Below are 14931 nucleotides of genomic sequence, written 5' to 3'. Positions count from 1 at the left end.
CTTTGCGTGGAAAGGAGTCAGTTGAGGTGGTTCAGGCATCTAGTAAGGATGTCCCCTGGGCGCCTTTCTAGGGAGGTGTTCCAGGCACGTCCAGCTGAGAGGAGGCCTCAGGGAAGACCCAGGACTAGGTGGAGAGATTATATCTCCACACTGGCCTGTGAACGCCTCGGGATCCCCAAGTTAGAGCTGGTTAATGTGGCCCGGGAAAGGGAAGTTTGGGGTCCCCTGCGACTCGACCCTGGATAAGCGGTTGAAGATGAGATGAGATGAGATAATAATAACAATAATAATAATAATAATAATAATAATAATAATAATAATTATAATAATGATACTGCTACTACTACTACTACTACTAGTGATAATACAACTAATGATAATACTACTAACTATACTACTAATCATCAATATTGCTATTATTAACTAGACCTGTCACAGTAGCAGTTTATTGATAATAACACTTTCCACAGTGTTCCCCTGCTCTGGGTCACACTCTTTAACATTTGAATGAAGGGTCTCTTGGCTGCTTCAGGGTCATGTGATGGTGGTGCTGGTCTCACTGAGGGTGGCCCAATATGCAGCCTTCTGTGGTGGGTTGTCTCTACTGCAAAACTGAACATAGTTCAGACAGCTCCTGGATCCTCGCTTCCAGCAGCTGGAAACACAAGTAATACATTAGTGCTGTTCTGTGGTGTTCACACAAAAGAAGATATTGTGTGTGTGTGTGTGTGTGTGTGTGTGTGCGCATCATCAGCTGATCAACTATGCCACACACACGCTCCCATAGTTGATCGCTGATGATGCGCACATGGACTGATCCATATGAGTTTGCTAGATCGAGCCAGATGACATGGAGGTCCATCTTGTCCTTTTTTGCCTTATGGATGTGGTCCCAGATCATTGTGGAGTGCTCGACACACCCTGGGAAGCCTGGGACTCCTGCTTTCCGAACTGGCTGATGTCTTTGGAGTTTGCTTCCCTGGGAATGAAGACTGCTACAGCTCTTTTCCACTCGGATGGAATGCGTTGCTTTTTCCAGGCAGCTCTCATGAGGTACCATAGCAACTCTAGCACCTTAAGGCAGTTCTTATATAGCTTGTAGGGGACTCCATTGGGTCCTGTTGCTGATGATCACTACCCTGAGCTTCGGGGCATGATGTTGAACTCAGTAACTGGAGGGGCCGACTGGGGCGCATACCCCGGTGTTCCTAATGGGACACTGGCATGCTTAAAAAGGTCTTTGAAGAAGCTCGCTCATTCTTTTTGTTTCCATTTGCTACGCTTGTGGATATGTTAAGGGGCCCGTTTCACAAAGCAGGTTTAGTGAAAACTCTGAGTCTGTTAACCCTGAAATGAGGGAAACTCTGAGTTTTCCGTTTCACAAAGGGAGGTAACTCAAACCAGAGACAGAGGGGTAACTCTAGCCTGTTTCACAAAGAGAGGTAACTTAACCTCTCGTCAGTTACCATGGTAATATGCTCTCTGAAACTAACCTGGTCTGGACCAGGTTTTTCTCAGAAACCTTGAGTTTCTCTCTGTCTCCGCCCTCTTTCAGCCACACACGGTGTTTGATTTCCTCATTAATTCAGTCAGCGGGCGAGTTTTGGCGTAGTATAGTTCTGTCGTCTGTTTTTTCAGAAAATCATTGCAAAAATCATTCAGTAGGCCTACATTAGAAGTTATATTAGGTGGTGACTATTTCACTACCATGGCATGTCCTTTTGATAATGATCCCGTGGATGAAGGTGCAGCATTACTGCGCAGAGAATTAAATATTCGTCGGGAGATGATTATCAAACTATTGATTATAGATGTTCTTGCATTTCCAGGCAATTCTGTTTTTGAGCGGTACCGTTTCATATCACAACAGATATTGTGTGTTGCGCTGTGTTTTTTTTGCAAATGGGAGTTTTTTATACAACATATAAAACAGCCACAGCCACTACGTTTAAACTTACGCACTGACCCGAGCAGCAATGTTCTCCCACGCCGTCTCCCTCTCTTTTGCTGCTGCAGCAGTGTTACACTTTCGGCGAAAACATGCTCAAACTCTCCGTATGAGCGCATTAATATTTCCAATTCCAGTGGTTGCGTAGCGCTCCGCTTCCCCGTTGCTATGGTGACTCGTCGAATCAGGGCTCAGAGTTTCCTATCTCAGAGTAGATCAACTCAGAGTTCAGGGTTAGACTCAGAGTTATTTGAACCTGCTTTGTGAAACGGACCCCAGCTCTGCGGAACCTGGACAGTCTTTGTCTGACCTCCTCCCACAGGGTTTTCAGATCCTCTCTCTCATCCTGTGCTGCCTCCCACCAGTTGTTATAGAGTAGTTGGCGCCTTCGCACTGATGGTCAATCTCCTTTTCCCTGCTCTCTTTGTGTGGTCTTCTGGTTGGAGGTCTCCTAGCCAAACCTGTCGTTGCAGAGCTTGGTTTCCCAACCTCCTCGCAATATTTCCTCCAGTTTCTTGACCAGATCTGTGTCTAGCATACGCCATGCCTCTGCCTCACTTGACTTTGGCCATTTGAGTTTGCTCTTTCTAGTTGGATTCTTGGTCTCTGCTTTTGGCTCTGTTCTCTGTGAGATGTTAGTGATTGGGTCTAGGTGCTCATATGGGGGGCTTCCTCCACCATGGCCTCCGCCATAGTGAATTGTAGTATCCGAGCTCCATTGATGTTTTTATATTCATGCTCAACCTACTCAGAGTTGATTGAAGTAACTCTGGTCAGCTGTTCAGAATGGTCAGGCTCAGAGTTTGTTGGGCCTGTGTTCTGGGCCCCGGTCAGTTCCATTGTCCTCGAGGGCCGACAGCTCTATAAACTTGTCCAATAAACTCCTCACAGTGTCTGCTTTTTGTGAAGCATGGTGTTAAGTTACTTTGGTAATTACTAACGCTTAGTGAGACAATGGCAGTGTTAGAAAGTAGCATTAGCATGAATGCTAACATTAGCTATTGTTATATATATTACGCTAACTGTCCAGCTTACATTACCCAAGCTAGCATTGTTACTAATAGATGCTGTTACGAACATAGTCAGTAATGTTAAATTGGTAAACCAAACAGCTCAGAAATGTATAGTTGGTTTGCAACAAGGCGAAACATTTGAAAAGTGAAACTTAAGGTTAAGTGACATTGTTTGATGTTGTTTGAACACTGCAGCAGCGTGTCACTGTAGCGTCGAGCCAAGCTGCGTCCGACGGTGGTCACGTCATGTATTATACGTTAAATGGGGAATTCTCCAAAGCTCCCTCTAGTTTGTTCTGTACCTCTGACAACAACCATACCCCAAAGAGACATTTTGTCTCCTCCACCAACCATTGCTTCAATTTTGCATCCATAGTTAACGTTAATGCTAAGATAGATATTGTGTTGTTACACAAGACCCGTGTTTCAAGCTTCAGTCTATGGTTTCAAGAAATTGCGCTTGCTCACGATAACCCCGTCCCCAGCCCCCGACATCGTAGTCATGTGGCTGATTCCATGGAAACAGAGACACAATAATTTCATTTAATAAACATAATAAACAAACACAGCACAATTCTATAATTTCTGTATTATTACTTAAACATTTCGTATTTACATAATAAACATTATTCATAATTATCTACCTCACAGATGTGGGTAATCCATTCATTGCCCTCTCCCTTCCAGTCTCTCAGACTATGACAGCGTTTCAAGATAAACTTTAAGCCCCCCAAATCGTACTGCAAATCTGGAATATCACACCATATGCCTCTTGGCTGGTGTCAAGTATCAGGACCCTGTAGACGTGTGATGTAGGGACACTCAGAGGCGATCAATACAGATCGTGCTGGCCAGGCGGCATCGAACACATGCTTCTTCAGATATGAACAAAGCACAGATGATCATGTCACAGCTTTATCAGCTTCACAGTTTGGGTTCAGTTATTAGGTGGTCTTCTTATTTATGAAATATAACGTATTGGTCTGGGTAAAATAGCTGTGAGTAATAAAAAAGGTACACATTTTTATCAAATATTGTCAGAGGTGTATGCAAATACTGTATAATTTAAAGTTGAGACAGAGTGTGCCTTTTTGTGTATGAAATTCCATGTAGATTATATTTAAGCGTGGAAGGTGATTTAAAAAAGACTTTCTCTTAAAGCAGAGTCTGAATCATGCATCTTTTCCTACCCATCGATATATATATATATATATATATATATATATATATATATATATATATATATATATATATAGAGAGAGAGAGAGAAAGAGAGAGAGAGAGAGGGAGGCATCTTTGCCATCCTCTCTCTCTCCCGGCTGTGCAGGGGCTGCTGCAGAACAGCCCTGATATCAGACATCCAATAAAGACAGAAAGAAATGTGAACAGAGGGTGGGACTTGTGTGAAAGGGAATGAGGCACAGCAAATGAGAGCAAAGGAGAGGTGTTCCTAGTCTAGAATGCCTTGGCTGGCAGCGCTGAGAGCCAGGGTAGACAGAGAGGAAGGAGAGTAGAGACACCAGCAGGTGCCGAGGATAGAAACAAACAGGGTGCCAGAAAAGGAAAAAAAGACAAGGTAGTAATTAGGGGGAAGTGTGTTAGAAGATAAAAGTAGAGAACAGAAAATAGTCAGACAGAAAATATAATTCAGTCTTAGCTTTTCCAAAGCTGGAGCCCACTTATTTTTAGCCACCCTCACTGAGCTCTTTACCCTTCTGTTCTCGCACGGATTCTCCCTCCTCTTCCTCCTCCTCCTCTTCATCTTCATCCTGTCCTCCTCTTTGACAGACAGAGCCATCATGGACACCGGGAGTCCCAGGAAGATACAATTCACAGTTCCCCTTCTGGACACCCATCTAGACCCAGAGGCGGCCGAACAGGTGAGGAGGAAAAGAAGGCGGTTTGGGTGATGTAAGACTCTCAGGCTCAAAAGGATTATGTAATGCATCAGTGAAATGATTGGACTTAAGATTATTGTGGAAAACATCTCTGAGGAAATCAGTGCTAATGCTTGTCTCAAAAAGTCAGAGGAAGATTTTTTCCAAGCAAGCGGGTGCTGAGCAACTCAACTGGAAGAAAAATCGCAGTGTAGTCAGTCCTGTGACAAATTGCTGCTTCAAAGAAACCACATTTTCAGTGTCTCATTACTCCCAAGTACCTAATTAGCAAGCTGTGTCTTTTGGATGCAGCACTGAAGTGATCATGATGAATTTACGATTGATTTTTCCTCCTTCAGTCACAGCGAAGCAGGTTTTTAGAGACACATTATCTCAGCAGAGTTAAAGAGGGGTGTTGCAGTGTATGGATGCGTCTCCAGGGGTTTGCTGTTGTTTTGTTTTGAGTGACTGGCACGCACTGTACAGCAGTAAGATACTGACAAAACTTGCCTCTTATCACAAGATAAACTTGTTCCAAATCAAACAGCTACTGTATCAGCAATGTAACAATTTCTACCCATATCAACATACATATACAGAATATATATATATATATATATATATATATATATATATATATTCTGTATATGTATATAATGAATTGCAACTGCATGAATTGACTCTATTTAAAGCAAAGTCTCACTGGGGGAAGTTTGTAAAGATGGAAAGGTTTTTTATTCACTTATTTTAGGATCTTATAGAACTCTTATTAGTGACTAAAGAAAACAAGCGGGTGCAATTCCTAAGAGAATATAGTGAAACGATGTGTCTCGTTTTCTTGCTTTTATAAATATAACATGAACAGAATAGGACATCCATAATTAATAAGCCTCGATTTAAACTGGCAAAGATTTGTGAGTCTGACTACACCCTTTTTATATGTCTCTCTCTCCCTCTCCTTCTCTCTCTTTCTGCCGGTCACCTTTTCCACCACTGTGACTGCAAGTAATATGATGTAAGGGGTTCTACTTTGTGTATGTGTGTATGAGAGTTTGCCCTTGTGAGAACATGTTAATGGATGGTCCGGGAATACAGTATGGTCAGGGGTAAGGTTCAGTTCAGCTCCAGTTAGAGCTACTGGTATGATGGAGGGTTATAACTTTACTTGGAGGCTCAGATGTGAGAAACTGAATGTGCAGACTTTTTATTTGCAGAATGTTTTGTAACCAGCACACCTAATAATGTCCTTATCTGCATAAAAGATCCCACTTTGTAATATTTCCCAATAATATCAAACTAGCACTTCACCTTACTTTCAATCCCACAATGAGATGCTCCATTTTTTAGTTTAATTACCGTTGAGTGACTCTACAGCTGTCAGTGAATGAATGAGAATTCTACGATTTTTAGTATCAAATAGCACTTGCTGTCACTACAATAATCAACAGGATTATAACTATTAAAAAACTGCCGGGAGTTAAAACAAATGAAGGTTGGACAGTGTGATTATGCAGGCTTGAAACTTTTTACCTGGTGCCACTGTGGAACTCATTTCTTTGCTGTTTCAACAAAGAAACATTATTATGCCAAGTGGTATAAGGACACTTTGTCTGTAAATTGGTGCCTGTAGTACATTTAAGTTTACATTTGTCTTTGAGATTGTGTACTGTGTTCTGTGTAAACTTTTTGAAAGATACAAAGAGGGCGGCTGTTGCTTGGTGTCAGAGTGGGTCGTCCTCTGTTTGAGAGATTGGTGGTTCGATCCCCATCTCCCCCCGGTCCACATGTGGAAGTGTCCTTGGGCAAGACACTGAACCCCGAATTGCTCCCCATGCTGCGCTTGGGTGTGTAAATGTGGTGTGAATGGTTAGATCAGATTAGATGGTATGTAGATGTCCACTGCCATCAGTGTGAATGTCTGTGTGAATGGGTGAATGTGACAGACACTGTGAAGCGCCTTGAGTAGTCAGATGACTAGAAAGGCGCTGTACAAGTCCATTTACCATTTACCAAGTCAATACAGATGTAATCAAAGTTACTCAGGTCTCCCTCTCTGTCCTGTTTGTATCTGCGCATCAGGGAGTTGGTGTTCACTGTCTGTATTTATTAAGCCACTCATCTGATCCTGGGCTGCAGCCATTCAATACAGGATCTTAAACACCTTAAGCCTGCTGTTTACCTACTCTTCTTCACCAGCAGACAGATCTAATTTAGCCGTATACAATTGTAATTCACTTTCGCTCTTCTATAAAGACTCAAGGGAGTTCTCAGCTCTCGGCCTGAATAAGCATCACCTAAGCTTTACTTTTTTGTATGTACAGGGTACATTTTCTATTTATTCTAAGACCACTGTGACTGGCCACTGAGCCTGCATGGCATGTTGGTTCTCAAGTGGTTTTTATGTGTGTGTGTGTGTGCAGGCAACAAAAGACAGAGACATACCAACCCAACAGCGAAACAGTTAGATGTAAAGAAAAAGTAAAAAAGAAACAACACACACACTAAGGAGATGGGTGTATGTGCTTCTCTCTGTGTTTTCAAGCACATTTATGAATGCCACCCCAGGGGGCTTCACCCATGGTTCAGTAATCTCTGCAACCTGCCTCCTCCCAACATGGTTAATCAACCTCCGCGGAGACCTGCACGTCAGTCAGAACATCCTCCCTGAGGTCTGACCTTCACAACAACAGCACACACTCATCCTCTTATCCACATAGGAGGCACATCATAACAGTACGTTAGAGCTCACTGTGTACTCACAAGCACGAACTGACTGTACCTGATAGACCTAATGTCTCTCTCGTTTTTCTGTAATTATTTAGATATTCCTCTCATTAGCTGAAGTGCGTATTGTTTGTTTCTAACATGTTTTATTACAGATTAAGTATTTGATTGAATATTTTCATATTTTGGGAAATATGCATATCTGTTATCTGTTTGTTAAATATGAAGCTGGAGCCATGAGATGGTTAGCTTAGCTTAGCTTTGCTTATCTTAGCATAAAGTCAGACAGTCAGAGGAGCTGTTGAAACTGAACTTGAAAACTGTCCTTTCAAAATCCTGGACATGACTGAATATAACAATGATAAATACTGTATACAGTATAACATACATTTAGCTGCTCCTGCTTATCAAGCTGAAACTCTAATAATCTCTATAAACAGATTCTACATATGAATGTAGAATCTGTAGGCAATGGGGCAAGATTTGGATAGTGTAAGCAGTCTGGTTTCCATTTGCTGCCCAAGCAGTATTGACCAACCGCATTTTAGAATGCTTTAGTTGCATGCTGGTAAACCGTCCATGTGGACAACAAAAGAGGTAGAACGCAGTGGCCAAAATGCAATCTCGGAACCCATTAGCTATTGTCTGTCGACTATGTAGCTTTTAATCAGCTTTTTTGTTATTGTTTGTCTGCATTTATATGGAGATATCTGGTCAAAGAAAGTCTTAGCCTGGATACCCGCTGGCTACAGCCGAAAACCCCAAATTAGCCGTTGCCTCCAAAGGCTAAATCGTCATCAGACACACAGCCAAGAGGTTCAGTGATTGGCCCTATAAGAACAATAAACAAAATGGAATATTTGAAGTGAGTATTGTAACTGTAATGGTAACACAGAACACAACCAATTTTGTTGGTTGAGGAGAACTTTGTAGCCTCCATTAAAAAAAAACCATAACTGTGCTGATTACATCAAACAAAAAGAGGAGGCCAAACGACCTTATTGTCAAGTTTGCAGTGATGGGTAAAGTTGTCAGCTGTAATCAACCTGAGACACTTCATCAGGGCCGCTGCATTATTAAAAAAAAGGAGGAATAAAATGGGGTTAAATGTGTCAGTACTTGGCCTACTGTTAAATTATATGACTGTTTGCAAGTGCTTTACTGTATTTTCAAGAAACACTCCTGGAAATGTCCTGAAAAGGTCCTGGATCATGATTTCTTATTCAGATTGAGAACACTGCTACATTATATTCAATGTGCAAACACACACACGCACACGCACACGCACACACGCACAGGCACACGCACACGCACACGCACACACACACACACACACACACACACACACACACACACACACACACACACACACACACACACACACACACACACACACACTAATGAATCCATTATTATCACACTGTCTGCAGCAGTCTGATTAGTGCACTTGTCATGTCAACACCAGGTTATTTCCACACATAAAGATTGTTAATGGAGTATGTATAACGTCATTAACCAAGCTGGTTCACCTCTACATCAAACTCAAATTGATCTGCGCTTGTTAGCTCTGAGTGACAGTGTTGTTCACGGTTCAAGTTGAATTTGAACTCTATCATTCAGATGAAAAGCACTTGCTCATACATGAAGGAAGTGTAGTCCTTGTTGAGATGACGAATGGTGAAGGCTCTTTTAATACTGATGTTTCAGTGCTGACAGTGTCCTCCCTCATATTCTCTACGCTGAGGTGTCAGACCATCTTTGTTATTCACCGAGGAAATAATAATAACTCTGTATCACCTTAGGAAGACTATTTTCCAAGAAAAACGTTCATGTTCAGTAGATTATATTCATTATTACACATGTATGTCTTGCACAATTTTGTAATCAAGACCTGCAAGTGAAAATACATTAATCAGGAGATGAACCCATTACTGCTTTGCACTGTAAGAAACCGTACATTTTTATTTGTAATTTTAACTCCCTTTGCTGCTGTTTGCTAAATCGTAACCCAGAGCAGTGGTTGTCCAGTCATAGCATAGCAACCGTAACTAGGCACGACAGTCCTGTCAAGCTTTGGATTTCTTTGCACGCTGAAGTAGGAGCCTTTCCAAAAGTCCAACAAGTCTAAAGAAATGTATTAAAGGGTTTATTTACCTGTTAACTTAAATAAATTCTTACCTTTCTGACATTTTTACACTTTTCTTTTTTAATTTTTAAAATGCTCCTAATAAGCGTATGGCACACTTAAATGTAAAATAAATCCACCAGGTATGGAAACTCAAAAATATTCAACTCTCATATATTTCTGATAACAGCCTGACCAATAAATTTATTCTATCCAAAAAAAAAAATTTGCAGAGCTTCCTGCCTGTCATCCAATCCTTCTGTTTCACTTGCATTGCTCATGCTGCGTTCCAGTGCAATGGGAAGTTATTGGATCTCCAAGTAGGCAAAGTGCACACCTGTCATAGTTAACCTCCTACTAGCGAATTTAGGGTAGTTTGATCTCCCTCGAATTCCGTAGTAGGAAGTTCCACTTTGACAGGCATTACAGTGCAGTTTGCCTAGCTGGAGATCCAATACTTCGAGCTTCCCATGGCACTGGAATGCAGCATTTTTCTCTCACCACCCGTATCGGGGGAGGAGAGATCGTCAGAGGCATATACTGTGTAAAAGATGGAAGTAGCATACCCATCGTGGTCCGTTCTCTCAACTCGATCCAGTCGTACTCGCCCACAGCAGTCGCCATCTTGTCAGACTTTGACTCCGCCTCATTTCCTCTTACCAAAAACTGGCATTGATGTGACGTTGGTGGGGAGGGAGATATGTCCATCTGGGTGACGTATACCTCCAAGGAGAAGTGAGGGCCAGCGGCTGTCACTCAAGAGGCTGCACCCCTAATGATTCATAAACTTTAACCTCCAATAAAATAAAAACTACACAGCACATTTGGAAGTGTTAAATCAACTCCCTGGCAGTTAAATTCAACACTTTGTGTCTATATTGGTCCACTGTAGATCAAGTTAAAACAACACTTTTGACAGTGTTAAACAGTTAACACTGTTGCAAAGTGGGAACAACACTCTCAATAGTTGAAACCTGCATCAGTGTTGAATTTACCTAACACTAGTGTGTATAGTCAAAAGTTAAAGTGTGTTTTTCTAACACTGAATAAGGCTGAAATTATATTAACACTGTGAAGAGTGTTGTATATAACTGAACATAGAATTTTCTTATAGCTGATTTCATTTTTAAACACTACTGTTTTCCAAACTTGTATACTTACGTTAAGCAGATTATGTATATTTATCGACAATTATGTGCAAAAGGAACATTAATGCACCCATCAAAACACAGCATACAACAATCCTGCTAACCTTTACATGGGACTTTGTCACGATCACAGTTTATGGTCACGGTTTATTATCAACACATTGAAAAATACTACTGCATAGAAGGTAATATTAAATAGGCATGCTTTGTTTCTTTTACTTACACAAAGATTCTTGGCTGAGTCAAACAAAGCGAAAACAAAGTTAGTCGGTGGATATGTTGGAATTCTGGTGGCAACTCTTGAAAGTTGAAAAAAAGTGTAAATCAGTGATCTGGGTTTTCAATGTCCTGTGAATACAGTTGGAGAGAGCTTGGAGAGCATTTATAAAGGTGGAGCACTGATTTATCCAAAATAATACCAAGATCACATTTCAAATGACAGGATGAAGGATGAGGAATCACATGAATCCTTTTCTGTTCACTGAATCTCTGCCTCGGCCCACCCAATAACGTATAGGGAAAGTTTCTAATATGTTAATTTCTGAAGTAATGTGCAGAGTGTGAATGCCCTGTTCCTGAATTATGGTGATGATGAATGGAAACACATTGTTCTTGCGAAGGTCACAAGGCAACCCTGTTAATACAAGTATATCAGAACTACCTCTGATATTCCCAAAGGAAATAATCAGGGTTAGGAGGTAAAAGCTTCACGCCTCAGCATTTCCAAAAGTACATTTTGAACTACAAACCCTTTTTTCTATCACTGTTTGGTTATTGCACGGTAAGAAAAGCTTTCCCAAGGTCAAATCCCTTTCAAGCAATAATGCTGGAACAACATCTTCTGCTCCAACCCTATTAATTCTCCTCCACTGAAATGTAAATGTTTGTATGGGAAAGTACAGTTGTACAATTTAATGAAAGATATCCATGCAAAAGGGACACCCCATTAATGTTCTATGTGGGGGGCCCTGAAAATTCTGTGCTCACAAAACACACTTGGCATTCTTTTATCCTCTTGACAGTTCATGACCTTTTCTAATTTTCCAAAAAGAAATGCTTTGAAACATGATTTTGATGTTATGCCATATTTCCGAAGTTGTCTTTAGAAGACTCTCAGGGACTCCAGCTGTAAAATATGAGTAAATAAAATGTTAGATGTTTTACATGGAGTAGATATGTATCTTAGTATTTTTTTTCACAGCACTATACATACGAGGTCTAGCACTTTTAGCATTACAGCAAGTACAAGTGTGTCACTATGTAGGCGAACAAACATTTCGATGTGTATAACTTAATTTTTGGCAAACAAAAGAGAGAGTCAAAGTGAACCAGGAACGTTTGGTTTCTGTTCCACAAGTAGGAAAACCTCAAAATCAGCATCTATCATATAGCCTTGTAACAGAGTTTGTTTCCATTTTCATATGGCTCGCTTAAATTGATTTATAAAACAACCTATTTACAATGTCTGTTTTTTTCTCATAACCCTCTGACCTTCATTGATTAAGTGTTACTGCTCATAGCAAGTGCTTTAGTGGATGCAGATTTGTCCAGAACATTGGAAGTAGAACACCTTATTTTTTCCAGAAAGAGATGAAAGAAATGCTGAATTGCATTGCCTTGTGGAAGCTATTGGATCAGCGTCAAGCCCGGTTGTGATGCTATGACTTTGGCTTTCTATTTGTATAACCCGTATAAAATATAGACATAACAATTTCTGTTTTTTTTCACCTTCATCAATTGAACAAGCTCAATTTGTGACAAAGGGAAAGGTTACCGCTTCAGATACAACTTCTGGATATTGGGTTTAAATGAAGAAAATGAAAGGTAGTTTAGGGAAAATAATTGGTTAATTTTTATGTCATTATTATTATTATTAATTTTTTGCACAGATAACATCGGGGTCTGTAGGGCCCGAAACAGTGTTCATGTGTTAATAATGAAACAGGACTTTGACTCTGCTGTCTCTTGGCTTGACCTTTATATTCCAGTCAAGGGTATTTTGTCTGCTGCCCACACACAAGAACATCAGGCATGCCCGACTTTCCCTGCCACCCCATCAATTTCAAAAGCTGTTTTTGTTCACTGTTGTGAGAAGTGACAGAACTGCATTTTTAACAGACTGTAGGTTGAAAGGCAGGCATTGTGGTTTGAGGGCTGAGCCTGTCCAGTAAGCAGTGTTATTTGTGTGCGTGAAGGATCAGGGAGTTTTCTGTGCCGGGTGAGGAGAATAACAATGACTCTGGGCATAATCAGTTCTACCCAGCCATGGCTCATTGTGCTTTAATGTAGGCCACAAGGGAGGTTTTCTGGAATAACGACAAAAGACACACAATGCTAAAATATTATTACATGGATTTATGACATACACAAGAGTACTAAACTAGATTTCTTTTTCAGTTTTATAACTTGGGCCCCAAAGAGCATTGCAGAAATACAAATTTTGAAAAAGATGCCATAAAAAAAAACCCCAAAAAAACTTAAGCAGGGAAAATCAATAAAACATAAGACTTAAAACAGTTGTGATTTAAAACCTGAATCTAAGAGTGCGCATCACAATCTTGTTCAGTCTTAAACTAGCATACCCGTCGAGGTCCGTTCTCTCAACTTGATCCGATCGTACTCGACTAAGTGCCCTTAAGGGAGTAGTTTGGGGAGTTGCCATCTATCAGACTTTGACTCAAGATTCAAGATTCAAGATTCAAGATTCAAGATTCAAGATTCAAGAAGCCTTATTTATCCCCATTTATCCCATAAATCAAATAAAAATAAAGCTAACATAAAATAAATCAAACATTAAACTAAACGTAACAGAATGAAACAGACATTGTGGTTAAACCTAGGTATATACAATATAGACTCCTCCTCATTTCCTCTTACCAAAAAAGGGCATTAATGTGACGTTGCGAGGAGGGACATACGTCCATCTTGCTGACGTATACCTCCGAGGAGAAGTGAGGGCCAGCGGCTAGCTGTCACTCAAGCCCCTAAATATTCATAAACTTTAACCTCCAATAAAATAAAAACTAGCCTGGAACAAAAAAGAAGAATGTAGGGGGTGTTTAGTTGGATATGTTAGTGTAGTCTGTCCGACTCATTGATCTTTTATCTAATTTAGGTTTGTGCAAGTTAGAATCTATGGCCCCAAACTGTGCTGTGGATTGATAAATCCATGATGCTGTCCGTGGTGCTCAAGGAGCAGGTAGATTTGTAAGTGCAATTTTTTCAGAGTCCCGCCCTTCCGTCAGTTTCTTCTTGGATGTAAAACACTATCTGTAGGATATTCTGGTAATTAACTACCTCATCTTGGTTGGTTGGTTTAGGTAGTAAAGTCAACTGCATGTTGAAGTTGGTGCCAGTGTGCTGGGGATGCATTTACACCATGGTTTACTGTATGTGGGCAGAAGCAGGTGCAATTGTAGCTTGGGCATTAGATTGCTGTCACAATTTCATGTTGTTTGGTGTTTCTAACAGTTTTGTGTTATTTAATTACACAGCACATTTTGTTGAGCACAGCAAAGCAAATACAAACCTGCAGGGCAACGATTAATTTCCTGATTCTCCTCTATCACTTTTTCAACATTAACTTTGAATGCACCTACATTAAAAAAAGAGTCCTATCTTTTAGCTTTCCATTGTACACTCAAAGCACAGCTCATACTGTGATATTTTGTTTATCATGTCAATAGAGAGAGTTATGATTTAAACACTCTCATAAAATACAATGTATGGTGAGGCTAAACTATATGGCTGACTGGATAGGACAACAGAGCTTTGCAAGTGCACAAACAGCATTTAGAAAAGACACATGGAGGACTGGAGCTTGCAGGCCTTCCAGCTTTTGTCAGCAATACTGTCAGCTAGGGTGATGAGTGCATTAGTGTTAATGTGTGTGTGTGTGTGTGTGTGTGTGTGTGTGTGTGTGTGTGTGTGTGTGTGTGTGTGTGTGTGTGTGTGTGTGTGTGTGTGTGTGTGTGTGTGTGTGTGTGTGTGTGTGTGTGTGTGTGTGTGTGTGTGTGTGTGCATGTGTAATTGACTATTTATATTCCTATATCGCAGCCGTTTTGGTTTATGGGGCAATAAAAATGGAAAAATAATC

At 40.7% G+C, this 14931-nt stretch overlaps 1 protein-coding gene across 1 annotated transcript in view; it reads left to right on the top strand.

Annotated features, from left to right (window-relative positions):
• Positions 1 to 4503: 4503 nt before the first annotated feature.
• Positions 4504 to 14931, top strand: part of LOC310965631 (protein phosphatase 1 regulatory subunit 1A-like) — a 25589-nt gene continuing 15161 nt past the window's right edge. The window contains exon 1 of the mRNA XM_083939335.1: positions 4504 to 4841. Coding sequence (XP_083795461.1) covers positions 4761 to 4841 — 81 coding nt within the window. The 5' untranslated portion in view covers positions 4504 to 4760. The remainder of the gene's footprint in view (positions 4842 to 14931) is intronic.

The sequence above is a fragment of the Echiichthys vipera genome, assembly GCF_963691815.1.
Source record: "Echiichthys vipera genome assembly, chromosome: X".
NCBI lineage: Eukaryota > Metazoa > Chordata > Actinopteri > Perciformes > Trachinidae > Echiichthys > Echiichthys vipera.
This window is presented reverse-complemented; position numbering and strand designations above follow the sequence as displayed.